The 25,075-nt window shown below is 37.1% G+C and overlaps 1 protein-coding gene across 1 annotated transcript in view; it reads right to left on the bottom strand.

Annotated features, from left to right (window-relative positions):
* cacna2d1a (calcium channel, voltage-dependent, alpha 2/delta subunit 1a) overlaps window positions 1–25,075 on the bottom strand; it is a 65,796-nt gene that overhangs the window by 12,703 nt on the left and 28,018 nt on the right. Inside the window, exons 4-22 of the mRNA XM_079869626.1 lie at window positions 22,431–22,490; window positions 16,814–16,849; window positions 16,570–16,699; window positions 9,338–9,469; window positions 8,559–8,619; window positions 8,376–8,426; window positions 7,304–7,403; window positions 6,491–6,649; window positions 6,190–6,294; window positions 5,398–5,476; window positions 5,248–5,297; window positions 5,074–5,163; window positions 4,902–4,985; window positions 4,709–4,789; window positions 3,410–3,484; window positions 2,891–2,962; window positions 2,261–2,332; window positions 1,693–1,754; window positions 1,175–1,330 (exon numbers count right to left, since the gene is read on the bottom strand). Coding sequence (XP_079725752.1) covers window positions 1,175–1,330; window positions 1,693–1,754; window positions 2,261–2,332; window positions 2,891–2,962; window positions 3,410–3,484; window positions 4,709–4,789; window positions 4,902–4,985; window positions 5,074–5,163; window positions 5,248–5,297; window positions 5,398–5,476; window positions 6,190–6,294; window positions 6,491–6,649; window positions 7,304–7,403; window positions 8,376–8,426; window positions 8,559–8,619; window positions 9,338–9,469; window positions 16,570–16,699; window positions 16,814–16,849; window positions 22,431–22,490 — 1,655 coding nt within the window. The remainder of the gene's footprint in view (window positions 1–1,174; window positions 1,331–1,692; window positions 1,755–2,260; window positions 2,333–2,890; window positions 2,963–3,409; window positions 3,485–4,708; window positions 4,790–4,901; window positions 4,986–5,073; window positions 5,164–5,247; window positions 5,298–5,397; window positions 5,477–6,189; window positions 6,295–6,490; window positions 6,650–7,303; window positions 7,404–8,375; window positions 8,427–8,558; window positions 8,620–9,337; window positions 9,470–16,569; window positions 16,700–16,813; window positions 16,850–22,430; window positions 22,491–25,075) is intronic.

Below are 25,075 nucleotides of genomic sequence, written 5' to 3'. Positions count from 1 at the left end.
CTGCTGACAAACACAGTGAAGTTGCAAGGAGAGAACATATCTAAACTGTTAAACTTAGCTGGGAAACATTAACACATGCAAAGCAGACGTATGTGTGTCTGTGCATTATTTTCTATGGTGACTGTGATTTCGACACTGTAAGTGTAGAGCAGGTTAGAGATAGACCGATAAGGAAAAACAAAAATCTAGTTTAAAACACATGTGCCAAATTCCCAGGAATGTACTCTTTATATATATATCAGTAAAAAGTATGCCAAACCGTTGAGAATTTCATCCTGTATTTTTTTTCCTCATTTTAATATCAGGACAGTTGTACCACCCTGACATTTTGCTTTTTACTTTAAAAAAGAATTTTAATGAAGAAAATTAAGGCACTGTATGTATGAACTTTTGCATGTCTTTTTGAATACCCCCAAAAGCGTCTTTCTGTCCCCAATCTTAAAATTTGAAAAAGTTACATTAACACGAGTGTCTTGGACTAAGTGCATACAATAAAATGGGTTAAATTTGGATTCAAATCTTTCTTGACAATGAACAGCTCAGAAAATGTGAAAGACGATTCCATCTGAGCCTGGATGTCGTCACAAAAAACAATATCGGCCGATCTCTAGTGAGTATCACTGGACACAGTGAGAAGGAAATACAGAAGGAAAATACTTGCCGGAATTATTTGAGGGACTCCAAGCTATGTACAGACAGGGAAAACAGGAAAGGAGAAGAGATGGAGAGAAAAACACAGAGAGAGAGAGAGAGAATGAAAAGGGTTTGGGGAAGGCAAAATAAAGGAAAGAACATGAGGGGTTTCACAATATTTTATTCAACCCCAGAAGCTTTGAATAAGAATATTGCACAGGAACTGTGAGGGCTCTCCTGAATGGATGGGCATTTGAGATTGGCTTTCCTCTCCCAAAAGCCACATGAGAGAGGACGAGAGGGTAAACACACGCACAGAGGTGCATCTGGAAGAAAAACAGGGTGTAATATGCTCAGGGTGAGTCGCTTTTGCCTTTAAGGGGGTCGTCGTCCCGTCTGGCGAGGCGCTCTCGAAGACAGACCACAACCGAGGAACCACGCTGTTGCATCTCCAGAGGAGATGAGGGTTTCAAAAAACAAAAGATGTGAGATGAACGGAGGGCGCAGGGTTGAGCTCTCTGAATATAAACCAGGAGCTCACACTACGGCTTCTCTGAGGCCGAGAGATTGGCATTCCACTGAGTTTGATAAAGGTGAGTGATGGTCCCGTGGGTACTTACATTTTGCCTGAGTGATGGTATCTCCAATAGTGGCCTTGATGTAGCTCACACTGTAATCGGGTAGAACTAAAGCAAGACTACATAGAGAGAAGACAGAAAATAAATGATGAAGAAAAGCAGTAGTCTTCCTGACATTATCTGAAATAAGAAATTAACACCCAGTGGAATCAAAATTGGTGTTTTGTAGCTTTTAGTCCATGTAGGGTGGAATTTATAGATTCAAACTCAAATGAAGGAGATTTTATCCTCATCCTATGCCTAAATTACTGTTTTCTCTCATATGTGTCCTTATGGAAGTATAATGTAAAATATCTGTTGAATACAGTTAATTGTGACTTTGAACAGTGCCCTCTAGTGGCAATTCATATGTTCACAAACACACCTCCACAACACAAAAACATGTAACAAAGAACTTAAAATTAAAAAAAGATTTGCAGACCTGTAGTCTGTCTGACTGACTGGAGCCCAAGTGTAGGTTCTGGTGCCCCTGTCTATGTAACGCTGCAATGAGAATAAAACAATTAACCAATGAAAGTGGTTCAATGAACCTTTAATCCCTGTTTTATTTCTAAATAACTAGTGTTGTAGCCAATGTTTCTCAACTGGTCAGTTGCAAACCAAAAAAACATTTAAAAGGGAGGAGAAAATGCTTTCCATATCTTTTTGTTGTTGATGTCAAAGGATGTGTGGCCAGTCAAACTCTGTACCATTTTAGTGCAATTTCATCTGTCATTTGTTAAAAGAAAAATATGATCTATTTGACTAGGATAAACTTGTTTTTTACTGACGACAATGTGTTTTGTGCTGTGAATTACTACCAGAGATATTTTTGAAACTATTAAAAATTTTTACATTTTAATATGATGATTTCAAGGCCATTTTGTTTGCTTTTGTACAAGTGTTACAATTTGAAACCATTTTTATGTTGTTTCCATGTGTGTAAAATCTGGGTTCTGAAGACAAAAACCAGCAGAGAAGCACTGCTTGTTTAAAGTATGCACAATTACCTCATCTTGTGACTTTACAAGTGTGTGGAATCCCTTTTGACCATTTTGACCATCTATCATGTTTCTTCTGATCTAAAGACAGACAGAAAGTCAGACAGGTGTGTCACTGATTGCTATTAATACGTCACTGGATCTTTAAAAGCCGACAACTAAAAAAGGACATTGCTTTCATTTGCTATTGTAATAGTTGGTCACTCTCAATTGAGAAAATAAGTCATTTGGGCTGTGAAGTGAGAAAATTATATTTTTTACATTCAACATATTGTTATGAAATCACACAGGGCTGAGAATCAACTTTGCAGTTTGTTGATGCTTCGATAATAACTTTGTTGTGACTTCAACAGCTGTACAACAGAGCACAAGGGATGTTACCAAATCAAAATCACACCAGCTTTGAATCTGATAATTGATATCAGATTTTTCAACTTAACGGGACAGTTCACCCGAAAATGAAAATTCTGTTACTCATGTTAAGAAGATATTCTGAAAAAAAAAGTCTCAAGAGTTGGTTGTTGTTGTTTTGTTCATGCCATTCAATTCAGTTGGGTCCATTGACTTTCAATGTATGGACAAAAAATATCGTCTTTTCTGTCCTGCATACGTCATACAGGTTTTCTTTATATTGCTCACCTCTACTTTCATTTCATCCTCTAGTTCAGCATCCAGAAAGTCCAACGTCACGGGTTCCTGAGACTTGAGATCCTGCAGACAAACAACAACAACTTTCAAAGTAATACCATAAATCAATACCGGTCAACACACCATATTTGTATGCAAAAATATTTACCGATGAGTCACTTTTTCCTTGAAGAAGTGCCTACCGAGGAACCGTTTCTCAACATTCCTATTTTGTTCCATACAAAGTGTTCTCTAATCCCATGGATCACTGACTAAACATTTACTAATTGTCATGCACGTGTTTCAAATAAATGTCGTTTCATCTGTGAACTAAACAGAGCGATTGTGTTTGGATTGCACAAATGATATCCATTACAAAGGGCAGATGACCTCTGTGGATGTGGGTGGCCTGCATTATTTCAACATAACCTGTAGTGAAGGTTCTTCAGCCATGCACAACTGACCATACACATGGTTATGGGAAGCAAGTTTGTCTAAGAAGAAAGAAAGAAATATGAGTGAGAGCCGTACCTTTGGCTGAAGGTTGGGATGAAGTAGCACATAGCCGTTGGGGTCGATGGCGAAGTAATATCCATTTGGCCCGAGCTTTATAAAACAAAAGACAAGAGCGATGAAGCATTTGAAAGGCTGTTTTTGTTATTGTACCTTTAAGACTGCAAAATGACATTTGTTCTTATTGTATATTATTATTATTAAAGGAGAACTCCGGTCAGTTTTAACATTGAGCTAATTTTTTTGTCAATTTGGAGTGCTGTCAATACAGAGAACAACGACAAAAATCGGTGTTGCCTACACCGTGTTATCCTCTTTTTAAAATTTGCACCCTGTTGACTTCAATGGGGCAATATTTAAACCTGCTTTTAGCCTCTTAACATCCTTGATGTGTCATTACAAGTGCACAGGTCATGTGAGTGATTCCTTCAGAGTGAACACGAGTGAATCTGACTGCAGTAGATGTGAAAGAAATGGATAAAAATGATGTTATTTAAGCCAGCGCAAATACCTGTATTTACATCCTGTTTTCGGTTGAAGTCCAAAGTAGTCGATTCTCGAGTTCACGCGCATAGGTTTAGTTACCTATGATCACGCGCGTGAACTCGACAATCGACTACTTTGGACTAATGACACATCAAGGATGTTAAGAGGCTAAAAGCAGGTTTAAAACTTGCCCCATTGAAGTCAACAGGGTGCAAATTTTAAAAAGAGGATAACACGGTGTAGGCAACACCGATTTTTGTCGTTGTTCTCTGTATTGACAGCACTCCAAATTTACAAAAAAATGAGCTCAATGTTAAAATTGACCGGAGTTCTCCTTTAATTATTATATAATATTGTACTTAAGCTATTTTAGTTTCATTAAAATAATTAAAAAAGCATTAACATTTACATATTTCTTGAATTTTAACAATGTGATAACTATTGGGTTATAAGTATTGACTAAAATGTATTGACTAAAAGTCATTGTTTCAATTTATTACATAAAAACGAATTTATTCACTAATTTCATTAACTGTCAAATTCAGGCACAAAAGGTCTGATTTCCTTGCTTTCCTTGCGTATGTATGTCTATTTTTAAGATTTATCTTTTATTTCAAAAGAGTTGGGAGAATTGTTTCACATGATATGACCTATTTAAATTTATTTGCCATTAAAAAAAACAAGATTTAGTAAACACAAGGAATGCAGCAGCACTGAACGTGACCCTGCTGCTACAGTTCAATGCAATGGTTGTGCAAGTTCTTCGATGTTGCAAACCATCAGTCGTAAATAAAGAAGTGCAGATTGCGCCCACACGCTCTCACGCCTTACAGTGAAACGAGGAGTCAGTCTCTTGATGTCGTCCAGAGACACGTCTATGGCCATCACCCCCAGAATCAACTGGCTTTGGCCCTGCAATTGATAACAAGGACTTTTGAAAACAGATCTGGTTCCACTTCAGTTCATCTGATTCATAAGACAAACATCAATTAACTGAGAACATGAATGTGCCACAAAATAGTACTTTTTGATTCCCAGATTTCTTCTCTGGAATGTTCCTGGTTTTATTGAACACTGGTAGAGTGCCTGTAATCACAAGGCCCAGTTCCTGCAACACAACCAACAGCCATTTAGTACTTTTTGAATCAGTATAATTTAACAAATTTACTGATACAGATATTTAAGAGTTGACGCACCAGTGCATCCACGTAAACGTTGGTCCACTGCACATTTTTTGCTTTCTTGTCTTCTTTCACCATGGGCCTGCCCAACACATCCAGGTACTCCTGTATGTAAAGTAGTCTGGTTACATTGAAATATGATGCTGGAAATAAGTCACATTTATGCACTAGAGTGATGCTGTCAAATACCTGGGTGTTGATCCTGATGGCTCCAATGGATGGAATCTCATAGTAAAAACCTGCAGGAAACTTTAACATCTCAATACATGGTTATATATAAACACATATTAGTCTAAATGTCTTTCAAATTTCATATCATTCAATTTCAGTGTGTTTTACCTTTGTTTTCGCAAGCCATCCATTGAATTGGTGTCTTATCATAGTTATGCTGGCCCACAGAAAAGGTGAAGATTCGAACCTGAAAGAAGAGAGAAACAAATGGATATTGACATTTTTATAGTGGAAAAGTAGGTGTATGCGTGTACATCTTAGATATACTTTAGGGAAACAATATATTAACAAAACCTCATCCTCATTTGGGACATCCGAGTATACACATTCATTCGTAAAAATAAAATAAAAAATTATATATATATACAGACACGGTATTTTCAGCATTTCTCCAGTCTTCAGTGTCACATGATCCTTCAGATATCATTCTAATATGCTGATTTGCTGCTTAAAAAACATTTCTTATTATTATTACAATTAAAACAGCTGCTTATACATTTGTTATGAGATTTGATGAATTGAAGGTTCAAAAGAACAGCATTTATTTGAAATTGAAATCTTTTGTAACATTATAATTCTCTTTGCTGTCACTTTTGATCAATTTAATGCTTCTTTGATGAAGAAAAGTAATAATTAAAAAATATATATTACTGACCCCAAACTTTTGAATGGAAGTGTTTATATATAAATAAATTTAAAAAAGAAAGAAAAAGATACTTTCAGTAAGGGTTAGTGTATAATATTTATTATATATTAGCTGTACACAAAACAGTAGAAGTATATGGAGTGCCTGGATTTATAAAGCTATATACACATATAAAGCTATGTGTGTGTGTGTGTGTGTGTGTGTGTGTGTGTGTGTGTGTGTGTGTGTGTGTGTGTGTGTGTGTGTGTCCTCACCTTCCTGTCGGGGTTGTACTCATTAAAGATCTCTGAAGCTCTGTCCTCCCCTCCGTCAGTGAATAGCATGATGATCTTATTACAGTTTGCTCTTGAAATATTCATCTATGAAAGGAACAAATCAATTTGCGAAGGCAAAGATTCTGGCCAGCATTACAATAACAGTCCAAGAAAAACGAGACACAGTAAACCAATGTGATGCCTCTAATATTCACAGCTGCTGTTGATCAAATGTTTGTTGATTATAACTAGCATAGGCCACAAGATGGTGCAATAAACTAAAAATTGTATTTATTCTTACTGAGGAGAGCTGGTCAAAAGCCTCCTTGAAGCCGATTTTATAGTCAGTGGTGCCATTCGCAGTGATCTTCTGTACCGCCTCCTTCAAAATCTTCTTATTGCGGACGTTTGCTTGGACCAGGTGTTCAAAGCAGGCAACCGACTTGGCCGAATTGTTGAACTGAAACCATATGAAAGCATTGTGGTTAGTTGGCAAGTTATCAGTAAAAATCTAAGAAAACTGTGAGGTACAGTACATCTCACTCGCACACATGCAAGGACAGTTATGAAATCATTTTACATCATTCAGATTCAAGGCTCCTCTATACAAGTCCCATGGCTCAGTGCCAGCAATACACTTAGAGCACTGTTGCCTAATTTCATTAACGTCAAGCTAACGTCACACAGCTGGAGTCAGGCCATAAAATACAAGCGCAAAGCTATTAAAGGAATAGAGGAAGAAAGTTAATTGAAAATATACAAAACAACTCACTTACTTGAAAGCAAAACACAGAGTTTGTGATTTCTATTCCTGTCAGTAGTCTCACACACAAAATAAAATAAACGATGCATTTCATAAATGAATTGCACAGCGTCTGAAGCAGAGGATGATGGGAAACATCAATAATTCTTTGGCGTGCCGCCTCAGCGGTGCCTAACTGAACCCGCAAAAAATTAACTATGACGTTATGGATGCTTGGAGGCTCGATGCCTCTGTTTACCTCAGATTTTCTATTCCTACTCAGCAGGAATCCAGATTTTTTTGAGGAGCGTCAGAGGAGTTCATCATTCAAACAGACTCTCAGCAAAACACAAACAGCTCCTGTATACTCACAGAGACGATGTTGACGTAATCATCGTCAGAGAGGGTTTCCAGCATCTCACTGACGGAAGTGCGAATGAGCTTCAACGTCAGGCCCGACACACTTCCACTCCTACAGAGAAGCACAGCATAGTTAGAACATGTTTATTACTATATAATAACTACCTGAAGAACAACAACAACAGCAAAAATCATAATACAACCGAAATCACATTTAGGCTTTTAACGGCTCCAGAACTGACATGCTGGATCAGGTTTTTACGGGTTAATAATCACTCTGTGATTCCAATGGGAGGTGTGTGGGCTTCAGTGTTTAGTCGTTTAGCTAAACTACATTGATTGGCTGAAGCTGATCTACACTAATGGGCTCAATGCCCAGACAGCACATCACCATCATCATTATAGCTGAGCAATAACAGAATAAACTCTACAAGGCCATATTTTCTAATACAACGAGGCTAATTACACTCGTAACCTAAAGACACCCCCTTAAGTATGATAAATAATAGAGCACATTAATCTCAAATGCCTGCTTTTGATGAATTTGGAATATTTCTGGATCATATCCATAACCTGACTTTTCAGTTACATCTACATTATAAATTTATGTTAATGCAAAGCATGACTCTAATGGCATTTTTTATTTTGAATGTAAATATTAAATTAATAACTTGTGAATAACAGTTTTAGGTGCATTATGGGAACATACATTTTTGCTTGTAAAGATTCAATGTTTGATATTCATAAACTGCTTCATTTAATAAAATACTCTGTTAAACAGCCTGCCAAAGATAACCAAAAAAATATAGTTTTCATGTTTATTACTCTCACTTTGCATTGGCTCAGCGCCACATTGTGTCATTCTTTAATCAGCCTCTCTCTCTAATGTTGATAAATGACTCTAATGCAGAACTAACATTAGCTCTTTAAGTGGATAGTGTGGAATCTGTCACGCGCAATGAAAAATTACATTATGCTGATAAACCAATTACTCAAAGTGCACAACCGAATCAGGATTCAGCTCAGTGGCTTTGTATCAGTGAGTGTATGAACTGTAACAGTAAATCACAGAAACTTCACTCACGCGTCCACCAGGATCAGCATGTCTTTAGGTGAAGCTGCACCCTGGATATACCTGCAAACACACAGGAGAAAAACCATCAGGCATAACAACTGAGAGAGAAAATAAAGAAAATAGCACTTGTTATCTCCCTCACATACACACATATGGAGATTTAAAAAAAAAAACACACACAGGTTTACTCACCAGGGTCTTCGGCGTACATCGTACAGGTCGATCTTGTTCTTTGTGTCAACCCAAGGAGAAGCTATAGCAGATGGGATACTGGGATTATTATCGTTCAGTCGTTCAATTAATCAATAATCAATTAACCAAACAAGGGAGTCAGTGAGTGAGTGAGTGAGTTAGTCGGTCAGTGTGTGTGTGTGTGTGTGCGTGTGTGAGTCAATCAGTGAATCAGTGAATCAGTCAGTCAATCAATCAATCAATCAATCAATGATTTGAAAGCAGAACAACCAAAGTATTTAATATTAACTATTCATTGTAATAAATTGTCCTTAACATTTAATTTAAATAATTCAAATTTAGGTTTAGCATTTATAAAAAAATGCAATAAATTAAAATGATTGTGATACTAAAGAAAAAAGAGGTTATCAGTGGAATGGTTCATCACCATTTAACCTTCTAAATAAACAAATAAACAAACACAGTTAGAAATCAGCACAACAGCCATTTAAGAATTTAATACTTAGACCAGCATGAGTTTGTCTATTGTTCAGTGCACTTGTTTTTGATGTCCTGTTCTTGTATTCTTGCCCCGTTCATTGATCACCGGCCCCTTAGCTCAATAGTCTATGGCTTTGTTCCAAATGCTTCCCTCACAAACCACTATCAGCTATGAAATGTATTTGTTAACTGTAAATGCACCATACTGTATGACTGTATATATAGTGTCAATGTGCTTTCCATAGTCTCTGTGTTATGGTGAATGTCTGTAAATATTCTTATTCATTCCAGTACTCTACCTGGGAAGTATCGAGCCAGGCCAGTTGCACTGCCAAACACCTGCCAGAGGAGGGACGGGTCATCTTCCTTGTTCTTCCTGAAGACGTCATCCAGAGCCGCAGTCCAGTTTAGCTCATTCAGGATTATAGTGGCTGTTACAAACATATAAATATACAGGATCAATCTCATCTGATGATTGTAACTTACGGACATGAGGCATCTCTACAGGTCTAACGTGATTTAACTCAAGCTGACGTGTATTCTGAGAGCTTTGTTCTAACAAACCCTCAAATGAATCCCAATTCAGCAATAAATCAATAAACTGGCTCTCAAAATTTCAGACACCATCATGTTAAGCTAAACTCGAAAGTGATAAACCACTTGGAGAAGCTGTGGTAGAGGAAACAACAAAGTGAACTATTAGCTAATGCAGTTCTAATGGAATTAGAGGAAAATTGGGCCGTTTTTCCAGAGAATGTCATAAATGGGCACTATGTCTGCTGTAAGTGAGAGTGATGTTAACATTTTAAAATGAACATAAATGAGCACCCTGGCAAAGATATGACATCAATTCCCATGATGCCACGTGACTCATTCTTTAAAAATAAAAGCCTTTGATATTTCTTACTTCTGTTGGTTTAGTATTATGATACTAAATTATTATTATAATCATTACCGCCGGCACCTTGACAGTCTTCTGAAAGGAACTGGTGTGTTTGATCCCATGGGACATCTTTTATTACCCCTAATACCACCCACTTCCTCTTTCCATCAAGACTCCTCCCACTCTAGGTGTGTACATCGATACAGGCTTCACTCGAAAGCAAGGTTATTATAGTTTTGCATTTTTAAATTATTTTTTATTTTAATATCATTTTTAAATTTCCTATAAATTTCGTTTTAGTTTATTTTGTAAACACATTTCTATTTAGTTTCTATATATTTAGTTTCAGTTTTAGTTATTTAGCAGAGTTAACAGAACACTTCCAGTTAAAGACATTTAATTTCAGCTAAGTTTAATGTATGCAGTTTACAGTTAACTCTTGTGAAAACCTCTTAATAATAAAAATAAAATATTTCTGAACAAAGAACCAAACAAATGCAACTAAAAAAAGTGAAAATTATTCATACTCATTCATATTAAAAATGAAATCTTGTTAAACATTATGATTATTCTTTAAGGTTATTTCTATGATTAATCCTTTCAAACATTATTCTTGTATTGATCCATTTATGCTTTTTGTCTATTGCATCTTTTAAATCACATAGGCATAGTTATACTCATATTCAAATGTTCTATTCAGACCAGACATTTGGTTTCCAGACATGTTTTTTTTTTCTGTTTTCTGCTCAGTGTGGTATCTTGTCTAATATGTGTGGTATCTTGTTTAGTTTCACATGAGATGGTTATCTTACTTAGAATTAAGGTACAGCTATATTTGCATCTATAAGGTCTAGACATGATATTTGGCCATTTCTGCTTCTTAGGGCTGGTTCAAACAGGAACCGGTTTTGCTTTGAAAAACGGAAAAAAGACACAGACAGTGGCACGGGGAAAAAGCGCAAGGTCTCAAGAGGCGTCTTTTAAAAGTTTTACTTATTTTAACTTGAGTGTCGCATTTTTAGAACATCGTGTCATGCGCGAAAAGATGCAAAAAATGCGAGACTCGAGTGCAACCGTGAATAAAGTAGCGCACTGGAATGGAAAAAAGTGATCTTCTGGTACAGGATGAGAGCTTATTAATAACGAAAACTATTATTTATTTTTGCTATTTATTATTTTAGTTTTTCAGTAACTGTTGTTAGTTTCGTTTAGTTTTAGATTTTCATTTATGTTGAAATTTCTATTTTATTTCAGTTTATGATAGTTTTACTCTTATTCAGTTTTCGTTTACGAAAATAACCTTGCTCGAAAGCAGTCCATACCCTATCGATATTCTTTAAGAGGGTCCATCAGCACCCAAATGCCACATTTCATCACCCTCTATTTCTATCACTCAGTCCTTCCTGGTATTCACTCTGGCTCAAAACAATTTGGAAAAAGGTTTTAAAAAAATATTGTGGAAAAAAGTACGTACTCCAGCCAATCGCCAAGCATCGTGCCCTCAGGCTTAAGTTATCTAAATAATTTTTTTCCTAACCAGCCATTGGTTCAAAATCCTGTTCCTCGTAATTATACATTAAACATCAAATATCTTCTGATTGGCTGACACTGTGTAGTGTTGTTTGGTATTTTTGCTTTCAGTGTGGACAGACAAATTACTTGTTGCTAGAAACTGACATGTCATGCATGGTTAGGACACTTACGGTCAGTAAAACAGCACCACTTACACACACACAGGGCTCAACAGTAAGGGTTTTTGTCTGCTGGTTCAGATTTGGTGTTAGGAGTGGCATATTGTTGGCGGCATCTAGCTAGATGTGGTGGAAGTAGGACATGATGGTGAAATTACTGAGCCTACTTCCTCCACCAGCCCTGTATACTGGAAGTTGCTTGATATAATGGCCCGCGCCGCGGTCAGGTTGAATTTGACGTGGTCGATTTGATAAGCTATTTCTGCCAATGGTTTGGCATGCGTGCTCAGACACCGGTCACTCTGAAGGTGTTACCCATACCATATATATACATACATACATGGCAAGCCATCAACTAGCTCCAAACTCTCTCACACTGGTCCAGGAAACAGCTCTAAACACACAATAAGCATTATAGTGGTGTTGTGGAGATGGTTGTGAGTGCTAATTTGCAGGATCAGTGCAGAATCAAGAAAGCCTGTAATCATCCCATGAGAGGATATCCCTTCCACACACCCACACACCCACACACACACACACACACACACACACACACACACACACACACACACACACACACACACACACACACACACTCTGTAAGTTAGAGGTCAATAGTGCAAGGAGAGGACGACACACCTTTCTACATAAGAATAGTCCATGAAGGCATCATAATTTACTGTTTCTAAAGGAAGTGCATTAGTGAATGAGAGTGTAGCTGATCACAAACATATATTTGTGTGTGTGTGTGTGTGTGTGTGTGTGTGTGTGTGTGTGTGTGTGTGTGTGTGTGTGTGTGTGTGTGTGTGTGTGTGTGTGTGTGTGTGTGTGTGTGTGTGTGTGTGTGTGTGATCAGATATGGTTTCACACCCCTTCCTGTTGTTCATCCATCAGGCTGTCAGTATGCAGGTTTAGACACAACACACATCCTCATTAGGTAACACCCATTCAACCAGATCTCTATCTCTGTCTATCTCTATTTGCTTCTGTCTATAAAGTAAGCACAAATAACTTTCCTCAAGATAAAACTCCCATTACAAAAATTTCATTTGCAATTTGAATTGACTGTACAACTATCCTTGGGCCCAAAATGAACACTGGCCAAGTAGCAAACGTGTGGTTAAAAATGGAAATAACATTTAGGCAGTGATTCTATTAGAAGCTGTGACCTAATAAATGGTTTAAATCAAAATACTTGAATCATGTAAGTTGACTTGCATAAATCAAACCAAAAAGAAAACATATGGCACGTCTTTTAACAGCTTTTTTTTTTCTGTAGAACATTTGGTGACACATGCATTAAAATATCCATCACATTATGTGACCTAAATGAATATATTAGGAACAAAATCACAATGTGTTTCCATGCCTTTTTACAGAGAAACAGATAATAAAATAAATAAAGAATAATAACTGGTTAAATAATAATAAAAATGTATGTGACCAAAATTAAATTAGGTACAAAATCACAATGTGTCTATAAAAGTGTAAAAAAAAATTTATAATAATTGGATTAAGAAGAATTTTACTATATATACATATATATATATATATATATATATATATATATATATATATATATATATATATATATATATATATATACTGTACTCATAACACTCTAAGGTATATACAACAGTAACAAACAATGGTATTGGTAGTCAGACTCCAATTTTATGTAATACCAGTATCACAATCTTATACCATCTCTGCCATGATAATTTGTTTAAATCTAAGAATGTGAAACTGCAATAACCGCAGATAGAAATTGTTTTTAAGAACAGCGGTCAACTATGCACTAGTCTTTGTTTCTTTATTACGACAAACAAAAATAATTTATAGCTCAATTCAATGAGAGCGCAAGAGAGAGAGAGAGAGAGAGAGAGAGAGAGAGAGAGAGAGAGAGAGAGAGAGAGAGAGAGAGAGAGAGAGAGAGAGAGAGAGAGAGAGAGAGAGAGAGAGAGAGAGAGAGAGAGTGTGGAGGAAGATTTGACGACAACTTCCATTGGTTTAAATGAATCAGGGCAGATAGTCAACAGAAAAACCAATCTGAGCACTATGAGCACAGCCAGAGGGATCCGTGTGACATACACACGTCATCGTGCTCTCTCTAACACACACACTCTGAACATGTCTATGTCCATCTTGAGATTGTGGTGACAGATGACACGATGTGTTGAGGCAAAAAGTACAGATTCATGTCTTAATAAGACACAAATACAGACAGCCCAGAGCCTCCAATAACACACACATATATAAAAATACACAAACACTTGAATAATCAGCCACATTATTACATAACAAACTATTATTAAATATAGAGAGTTGAAAAAAAAATCAGATTTAATGAAAAATAATGAATATTGCCTGAAAGCTTCACCCAGTGGCTGTCGCTGGGAAGGGGGTCATGGGTAAGCACTAAGCAATGCTGCCGGACCAAGAAAATCAGGCGGAAAGCAAAAGGTACTGAGAGTAATTTGAAGTGAGTAAAAGTAGATAAAGAGAGACAGCGGGACAGAGCGAGATGAGTCATATGATGAACGCGGCTGCTTCAGTCCTCATCTAGAACACAAATATCACATCAAACTCATTTGCCAGTGAAACACTCACATGTTAAGTCACAGTGAGTCGACCACTGAGGACAACAGATTTTATGGAAGTAAAATAATGACAAATGTTTTTGAAACAAATAAGCTTGTTGAATTGCACTAATTAAAAAAAAAAAAATGCATTGCATTAACAGTGCTTGCATTTTAATGCATTGTATTTTTAGGGCTTGCATTTTTATGGGCTGAAATTCAACATGGTTGAATATTTAAGCTGTGAGTATTTTCAATTCAAAAATTCATATTCACCTTTCAGATTTCACTTCCAAAATGTTCATTCTGTTTAAAATACAACCTATAATAATCGACAGGCAATTTTCAGTCCATTTTATTTCGCCTTACAAATTCGCTTCCACAAATTCAGTGGTTCAAATTCGACAGCAAATTCGACATTTGACATCTGGGAACGGCAGGAATAGCAGATTACCGACTAATAATCTCCAGAGCTGTTAGTCGACCTCACCAGCAGGAGGTGCAAGAGGCAATGCACACCTTTTAGATTGTTGATATATTACAATAGCCTGGGTTTCCCCATGCTGCCTTGAGCACAGCGCGATTTTATTCACGCTGCTAAGCAGCCTGGATACCATGGACCAGATTTTCGCCTCAGCGAGGGGACCAATCACAGAACGGGGAGGGAGCAGCAAGACGATGACGACGTCTATGTGACACACCGAAGCAGTTTGTTTATATCTATGGATCCAACATGGCAGCAGACGCGAAGTTACCTTTCAATGCAGCCTTAGATAGTGTTCTAAGTAGTTTAGAACGCAAGTTTATTTCGTCTTCTTCCTCGTCGAATTTCTGTCGCTCTACATACATCATCTGGTATAATTGAAACGATTGGCTATGAGCTACATACAGGCGCATTTGAGAGACATTGTAGCGCCCAATAAACGGCTCTGGGCATTCGTAAACCACGCCTCAAATACGAGAAAATGAACGTAGTTCCCAGACCACGTCTCAATGAGAAATTTTTTTTCAATTAGTGCAATTCAACAAGGTTTTTTTTTGTTTCAAAAACATGAGTCATTATTTTACTTCCATAATATTTATGCCAACACAGAGAATATGATACATCTTGTGACTCTTAGGAAGGTGCTAGCTGTTTTGACCAAAATAATAAAGAATTGCAAAATCACAGCCAACATACGCATTTGATGTTAACTAGTGAAATGACAAAAAAAAAAAAAAGTATATTACACAAACTCTTCTTTCAGTATTTAGTGTATACTGTGGATAAAATAACCTTTTTCTATTGAATGTTTTACCTACTGTATTTTACTAGTGTACTAAACATACTATTTCTTATGGAGCCCCTGAATGGACAAGATAATGGAAAAAAAAGATAGAAGAAAAATGTTTCTTTCAATGGTTTTGCATTCGCTTGCAAAAGTTTTGAGTTCCTCCTTTAAACTTTGATTTGTCTTGTGCTTTTAATTGTTTGAAAATACAGTAAACATTAATATTGTGAAACCGTGATCTTTTTTTCAAGTTCAAAAGAACAGCATTTATATGAAATAAAAATATTTTGAAACATTATAAATGTCTTCACTGCCACTACTGTTCAATATAAAGCGCCCTTGTTGAATACAACTATTGGTAACACTTTAGTTTAGGGTCCAATTCTCACTATTGACTAGTTGCTTATTAGCATGCATATTACTAGGATATTGGCTGTTTATTAGTACTTATAAAGCACATATTAATGCCTTATTCTGAATGACCATATTCTGCATACTTAATCCTACCCAATACCTAAACAACTACCTTACTAACTATTAAAAAGCAGTAATTATGAGTATTGAGGCAAAAGTTATAGGTAATAAATAATTAAATGTATAGTGCCATTTATAGTGTCAAAAACAGATCAAACTGACTAAAATGGACTATTATAATATATATCTATGTGTGTATCCAATATCCATCCATCCATCCTTCCATCTATATTTATTAAGTAAATACTACAGGCTACAAGCTACTCATAATCTACTAGCTTTCTCAACACTGGTAGAAACCTGAAAACACTCATAACCTATAACATTTTAAAGCAAAAGACAGAGAGTGAGAGTTATTCTCTTGCTGGAGGATATTAAGGGGTTGTGGGGTCACTCATGGGCCAGGCGTGCTGCGTTAGAGCTGGACTGCTCTCTAAATTTAGTCTGTTATTTTTCCACAAGCCTATGGCTGTCCACACCTGACACACAGCAATAAAGCTGAGCTGTCACTGAAAGATTGATTTTATAAACCGATTTTAGTTACCGCGCAAAGACGTAAAAAAGAACATGTTCAGATGTGTGTGTGTGTGTGTGTGTGTGTGTGTGTGTGTGTGTGTGTTTGTGTATACTCACAGCCCTCATAGATATCTGTGGGAATGTGCACTGCTGTCGTATTGTACGAAACGAGGCGTCCGAAAGCAGGATCCTCTTTGAATTCTGGTCTGACCCGGTTCTGGTGTATTTCTGTGTCATTAATATCAAACTAGGAACATAACAAAAAGCAAAATCTCTCAAATAACAGAAACGATTCTTTAAATTACATCTTTCTGTTATTTAGTGCTTATCATAATAAGTATTTAAAAAAATGAAATCTTACCTTGTCCTTGGCATTGTAGTAGATGGTCTCATTCACCTGTTTGATAAAGAGTGACAGAAGACAATGTTGGTGTTTTTATTTATCTTCTATATTTTTCAAAAGTTTCAATATTCATTAGGATAGTGTATCCTAAAATAAATGTATGCTTTACATATGTTTTTGTTTAGATTCCCTTTCGAGGGAACTCGCGCTGTGTCCCAGCTGACGCTTTGAGGAACGCCCTCAGCGTGACTGCGCCTGAAGCACGTGTGCCAATATTCTGTTTTTCGGGATTGGGTCCCGCTTCTCTCTTTCTCAGTGGCGGCTTCATTCGTTGGGTTCACAAATTGAACTAGTGGAGGGGTTTGAGACAGATGCGGCCCTTTTTTCCAACCCTTACCCGCTGGTTCCTCAATCTCGGGATACGGAAGCCCGCTCTGTGGCTTCTTCCGTCCCGAGTGAGAGTTTAATGTTGTCTAGCTTTGATGTGGGAGATTTTGGTGATACGTCAGCAGTATCCCCGCAGTACGCTGAGCTTATGGAGGTTGTGTCTCGGGCTGTGTATGTACTAAACATTGACTAGCCAGCCGAGAAGCCAGAGGCGCTTAGAAAAAGCAAGTTAGATGAGCGCTTCCAGCAGTCACAGCCACAACCTCTACGTCGGGACTTACCGTTCTTCCCAGATCTCCATACTGAGGTGACAAGATCGTGGAAAAAGCCGAGATGGTCCTCACTGCAGAACACGAAATCCAGGGGGAGGAGTTGGATCCAGATCCCACCTTACATATACCTAAACCTACCCATCTCCACCCCCTGATCCCTAAACCCACCCCTAAACCTACCAATCTCCACCCCTTAGATCTGGATCTAACTCCGCCCCATGGATCTCGTGTACTGGAGTGAGGTGCTACTGAAAAAGCCAGTCTCCTCCCGCATATCTAGTCCCACAGTCCGTCATTATACTTCGATTGTGGGGCTTAAGGAGAATGGTTATGGGACGATGCCCAGGGTTGAAGAGACTTAGGTTGCTTATCTCTCCCCTGTCGCTGCGTCGTCAGTGAATTTTTTTGGGGGGGGGATAAAAATTATTTTTTGAGACCGTTGACGTCTCTGAAAGTATGTTTTATCTGAATGTGTCTGACTGTGTATTTCCAAGTGTTTTTAAATAGCTCTCAATTTGGTTTTTTTCTGTACAGAGGTTTGCAAAGATAGCAATATCCACAAAGATAGCAATATCCAAAATCCTTGTCGGGACATTTTTGGTTCCCATGAGGAAAACAGCTAATAAATCAATCAGAATATAGAATATACAGTTTGTACAGCTTACAAATCATTATATCTATGGAATGTTCTCATAAAATGTGTGTGTGTGTGTGTGTGTGTGTGTGTGTGTGTGTGTGTGTGTGTGTCTTCTCTGAGGGTTGTGTGAGGGCGCTGTCAGGACTAGCATTAGTGGGGCGTTAACAAGCGAGCTCACTATCTGACATACAGTCGCCTTGGAGACATAGAAGTGGATCATCACCGGCTGCCGCCACCTGTCCTACTTGCTTGCTAATCATGTGGCAGACACTCTTTTTAGGTTATAGTACACTGATTGCTGAGACATGCACGTACAGGTCACCTCTACATGGGATCAAACGCTTGACCTTGTAGGTTGTGTCTTTAACACGGTTGGTACCAGCATCCCATCAATAATTCAAAAGAAAAACTCTCAGTCTGTCAGCGGTAACACAGCGATTGTGTCCATAACAAACGCTTGAAGAGAAGCACCTGCCGTGACAGCTGCAGGCAGGATGGACTTCTGAACACAAAGGCGCACACATGTGTTTTGCCTAGAAATAGCCCTGAGTGTAACATCTTATGAATAAAAAATGAAACCATGGTAATACCTTTTTTTTAACATGTTGGAAGTAATGTAAATCAGAAATGTGCAATATTAAAATTACTACAATATGAATTTTAAAATTAAAATACTAAATAAATCAAAAGGACAAAATTAATCATTTATTTTAAGTGCAGCTTAGTATTACTTATGTACTATTATAGTATTACAGTTTTTCTCGATTGCATAAACACATTTCTTGAAACTATGCCTCGTATTCTCAAAACTGTAAACACAAATCCATAACGTCTCACCCAATTCCCCAAACATCCTATTTTCAGGTCAAAATGAAGCTCTACACTCAAAACCATTCACTCTTGCTGAAAAACCCAACTTTGCCCTCAGACAGGACACACAAGCCCTCAAAATCACACACACTACAACATAGTCTAACACACTGGTGCAATAAATTCAAAACAACATTTCCAAAACTGGTAAGTTATGTTGCTTGTACCTCATCAAAGACTATTGGAAATGTTTGTCTTTTATTCAGTGAATTTTGTGTGTCACCACACCTCCCTGAAGGTTCTCGAGGTGACGGTAAAGCGACTCAAATTTGGCCTTACTCGTAGCCCAGCCTCCCTCATAGTCATACCACTGACTAAGACATGGGCAACTAGAGTGGCTTGAATTTCATCTGAGACTGCTTGTCTTCTTGCCCTTCCTCCTCCTCCTCCTCCTCCTTATCCTCGATCTCTTCCTTCATGTCTTTCTGGATACATTGTTCCAAAACTCAATAAACTGATTTGGGCCCTTTTATATATCTATTGAAGGATCTGGTTGATGTGTGTTAAATTTTGACTCTTAGTGTTTCCACCTGGGTAATTGTGTGCTAACTGAGCTGAAGCTGTGCTGACTTGAGTGAACAATACTGAATGCTAGTGCTTTCTAAATGACAACATGGTCTAAGCAATGAGAAATGAAGGGATTTGTGTGTAGAGTTTTGCAGTGAAAGTTCAACAAATCTGACTCATGTGTCAAAACAGGGAATAGTGTTTATAGTTTAGTGAAATGGGTGTGCTTTTTGATAAATGGCATTATGGTTTTGACATTTTAATTCAAAAGCCTGGTTATAGTGTTTAAGCAATCGAGAAAAACTGTAATATTTTTTAGTTTAGTAATTTTGTTGTGCTTTTGTCATTTGTATTATTTTTTGTAATATTTCTATTTAGCTTTCCTTTTTTTTATTCAGTTTTAGTAATTGTGGTACATTTAAAAATGTGTATGTCTTTTTTTTTATCTAATATTTATATTTATAGTTTATTACAGCTTTATTTCAATTACTGAAAATGTACGGAATGAAAAATGTAAAATTTAAGACATTTTAAGACTTTTTTTCAAGAGCTGCACAAATAAAATTAATATCATAGGCCTATGTCCATACAAAACACACCCATACAATCTCAAAATAAATAATTTATCTCAGATTCTTTTACTTTATTATTCAGGCTGGAGCGCACATTCAACTGCAAATTTAAAATAATCAAGAGAGGTTTTATTCAATATATACACCATATGGTGTATGGTGGAACACCATACTAATACTGTGTTTGACCCCCTTTCGCCTTCAGAACTGCCTTAATTCTACGTGGCATTGATTCAACAAGGTGCTGAAAGCATTCTTTAGAAATGTTGGCCCATATTGATAGGATAGCATCTTGCAGTTGATGGAGATTTGTGGGATGCACATCCAGGGCACGAAGCTCCCGTTCCACCACATCCCAAAGATGCTCTATTGGGTTGAGATCTGGTGACTGTGGGGGCCATTTTAGTACAGTGAACTCATTGTCATGTTCAAGAAACCAATTTGAAATGATTCGATCTTTGTGACATGGTGCATTATCCTGCTGGAAGTAGCCATCAGAGGATGGGTACATGGTGGTCATAAAGAGATGGACATGGTCAGAAACAATGCTCAGGTAGGCCGTGGCATTTAAACGATGCCCAATTGGCACTAAGGGGCCTAAAGTGTGCCAAGAAAACATCCCCCACACCATTACACCACCACCACCAGCCTGCACAGTGGTAACAAGGCATGAATGATCCATGTTCTCATTCTGTTTACGCCAAATTCTGACTCTACCATCTGAATGTCTCAACAGAAATCGAGACTCATCAGACCAGGCAACATTTTTCCAGTCTTCAACTGTCCAATTTTGGTGAGCTTGTGCAAATTGTAGCCTCTTTTTCCTATTTGTAGTGGAAATGATTGGTACCCGGTGGGGTCTTCTGCTGTTGTAGCCCATCCGCCTCAAGGTTGTGCGTGTTGTGGCTTCACAAATGCTTTGCTGCATACCTCGGTTGTAACGAGTGGTTATTTCAGTCAAAGTTGCTCTTCTATCAGCTTAAATCAGTCGGCCCATTCTCCTCTGACCTCTAGCATCAACAAGGCATTTTCGCCCACAGGACTGCCGCATACTGGATGTTTTTCCCTTTTCACACCATTCTTTGTAAACCCTAGAAATGGTTGTGCGTGAAAATCCCAGTAACTGAGCAGATTGTGAAATACTCAGACCGGCCCGTCTGGCACCAACAACCATGCCACGCTCAAAATTGCTTAAATCACCTTTCTTTCCCATTCTGACATTCAGTTTGGAGTTCAGGAGATTGTCTTGACCAGGACCACACCCCTAAATGCATTGAAGCAACTGCCATGTGATTGGTTGATTAGATAATTGCATTAATGAGAAATTGAACAGGTGTTCCTAATAATCCTTTAGGTGAGTGTATATATATATATATATATATATATATATATATATATATATATATATATATATATATCAGTACATTTGAATTAGAGGTTGATCGATAGGATTTTGCTGAAAATAATGTTTAAAGAAAGGTAATAAAAAATGTATTGTGCCAATACTAGTATAATCTATATATTGAATGTGTTAAATAATGTTCTTAGTCTTATCTTCCTGTGACGGGACAGTCCAAAAAGAAGCCACAAGATTTTATGTTTAATTAGCAGCCAGATACAATATATATATAGACTTTTTATGGCCTTAAATTTGATCTTATCTTTTTTAAGACTTAAGGACCCACAGAAACCCTGATGACAAAAAAGTGTTAGTAAAAAAATGTCCTAATGTCTGTGTGTGTTTGTGTGTGTGTGTGTGTGTGAGTGAGAGAGTGTGTGTGTGTGTGTGTGTGTGTGTGTGTGTGTGTGTGTGTGTGTGTGTGTGTGTGTGTGTGTGTGTGTGTGTGTGTGTGTGCGTGCGTGTGTGTGTATAAATCCTAATCATTCAGTACCATATACTGTATATTACTGTACTATGTGGTACTGCTAAAATATTTTATGTAGTATTAAGGTAATATATGAAGTTTTGGGTAAAAACTGAGCTTATTGTATGTTAAAAACATGTTAAATAGTGACTCTCCCTCAGTCTGATTCAGAAATCATTGCTGCGATACAAATTTGGATGACTCATTCGGACAATACTTGACTGACAAATCTATAACAGACACTAGACATCACACCCATTCCTCTGCAAATTAGAATTGATATTTCAGTCCGTGGGAACCTGAATTGCATCAATACAACAGACGCAAGGTCTGAGATCAGGATGCCAACATTTAACATCCCTATTGATCATCTCTTAATTGAGGTGATGGCATGTGTAAATGTGTCAGGTATCTAATAAAGAACTGAATGAAAACATACCCAGGCAAAAGATTCGTAGCCTTATTTTTTTCCACCTGTGTGTATGTGTATGAGTGTTTATAAAATGTGTGTGTGTGAAGCATTACGTCAAGGTCATCCTTCCACTGGTGTTCCTTCTGCAGTTTCTCTGCAGCAGTTGCCAGCGCCTACAAACATAAGGAACAAGATGAAAGTTTTAAAGAATGTATATGTATAGGCCCAAACATACACATATAACTGAGAATTTATCAAATGTGATTGGCATATTAGAATGATTTCTGAAGTGGCACTGAAGACGGGAGTAATGGCTGCTGAAGGTTCAGGTCTTTATCACAAAAATAAATTACATTTTAAAATATATTACAATAGAAATCATTTTTTTGCTGATGTTTTTAGAAAACAATTTTCAATTTCAATAAGATTCCACAATATTACTGTATTTTTTATCATATAAATGCAGCCTTGGTGAGCATAAGAGACAAACTTTTTTTTTTAAATCGTATCGACTCTAAACTTTTGGTATATCGTATATATAAAACACCATTTTAAACCAGAAAAAAATGACAACAAAACCTAATTCGTTCTAACATTATGTAATCATCTAGATATAGTTTTGCTTTATTGATTTTCTCAAATCTAATAAAAGAGCCTCAGAACCAAACCTTAACATCCTGACACTTTATAACACAATAAATGCATTAACATAAGAGAGTTCCAATATAAATGTGTAATGTATTTATCATTCGATCAACAATCAGAGTTAATTTGGGAAATGTAGCTCAGGTTATCAAAGTGAGAAGACACATGACCTGCATTCAGCCTTTACTCCAGATTCTCTGCTTCTGAGAAAACCCCTCAGTGATGGCACACTAAATTTAAACAGCAGCTCAGGTCCAGTCCAGGTCTCCTCAACTGATTAGGTTAATAACAGTATAATCTGGTCTGTACTAGAAACTCACTGTATGCCTAATTTCCCCTGGGAACTTTCACAACTCCTTCCTGAAACTTGTCCTGGAGGCCTTTTCTTTATATTTCCTTTTTTTTTTTTTTTTTACTTTTTATTGGCCTTGAAATTAGATTGAAGATTAGGGGTTCATGATGTCAAATCAATCTCGAAAACCATGGGACCTAAAAACAAATTAAGAAATTCTCATTTGCTGCCACAGATCACACTATATGAGATGGAGAGATTTTGATCAAAGAAAGAAGTGGTGGGATTGTCATTTTCTGGCAGTTTATAATAAAGGCTAAAGCTTCATCTTCACTTCTTGGAACATGTCATGTGGTGCAACCACCACGCAGAAACATAAAACAGGAAAAAGAACATAAAAGCCTCATGACTGTTTGTCAAGGTCAATAAATATTTTGAAATTATCAGATAATTTGACCTTTTTTATGACAGGCAAGTTTAGTTCAGGTTGCAAAATGTCATGTGGCGTGACTTCCCACCCAGATACAATGATACTGTATTTATTGATTAATGATTCATGATATTTTGTAAAAAATAATTTAATAACCTACAAATTATTTAACAGCTTAAATAGTTAAGAAGTGTGGGTTATAATAACTGTCTGTACTTAAATCTTGATACGATAAAAAAAAAGAAACATGATATCAGTTTACATTTTTAATTTTAACTTTTCTTTAATTTTATAAAGATTTTTCCATGAATGCCACTAAAGCAGATAGCCAACATACACAAATCTTGCATTATCTTAACAGACCTTTGAAGGCTTTCTATGCTGCAAGCACAAAATGTAGTGGATTTTCAAGGTCTCGTGATGTTAATCCAAACAAAAGATCCACCGGTGTATCGCCATTATAATAAGACTAAAAATACACTTTTTTTTAAATCATTTGATCCTCCAGGGGAAAAGAATGAACAAGTGTAACGCATGGCTAGATGATGAAACCTCTCCTCCCACTTCAGACATCCCATAGTAACCCATTGACCCTGGGGTCTATGCACTCTGATGAGCTGTTGCCATAACAACCCCAGCGGTGTGGTCTCAGTCTCATTAGGACTGGGATGTGTGTTTGTCTTAGTGCACACAATCCATAGTTCTCAAGTGAGACCACAATCTGCATGGCAAGAGCCTTGATTTTCAGCACACAGATCCTGCATCAGCATTCAAACAGGTCTCATCTCAGATTGACCAGGGTTGTTGCCAAATTTCACTGGGTCTGGAACTATGTGGGTGTCTTCCCTGTAAGTACAGGCTATAATATAAAGACATGTACAGTAGTTGTCAATCCAATTTTTCACTAAGAGGCTTTGGACTGATGGACAGACGTTTTCCCCTTCACCTTTCTGGGCGAAGTAAAATGCGCACAACCATATGGGCATTCATAAGAGTTTTAAAAGCGAGTTGGAGAAGATGGGAAAAACTCCAACATAACTTTTAATTAGCAGCAATTTGGGAGCGGCAAAAAACCTTAAGTTTAAGTTTTATTAGGATTTATTAAAAATAAAACTTTATTATTTATATTTCATTCCCAGAATACTTAATGAAAACAAAAATAAATCAACAAAGGACGAATGCACACACATTCATTCATAAACAAAACGGGGGTATATGTGCCCTCTGGCTAACCCAATTACATGACTAATTAAAAGCAATAATTAAATAATATATATGTGCATTCTCCTTTGATGAGGGCATTTTAACATTAAAGAAGTAAAACTCTACTATACCCAGCTTGTGTCTCTGTATAACAGCACTACATTCCGCATTTAAAAAAAGCATTGACA

Source organism: Squalius cephalus, assembly GCF_949319135.1.
Source record: "Squalius cephalus genome assembly, chromosome: 4".
NCBI classification, from domain to species: Eukaryota; Metazoa; Chordata; class Actinopteri; order Cypriniformes; family Leuciscidae; genus Squalius; species Squalius cephalus.
This window is presented reverse-complemented; position numbering and strand designations above follow the sequence as displayed.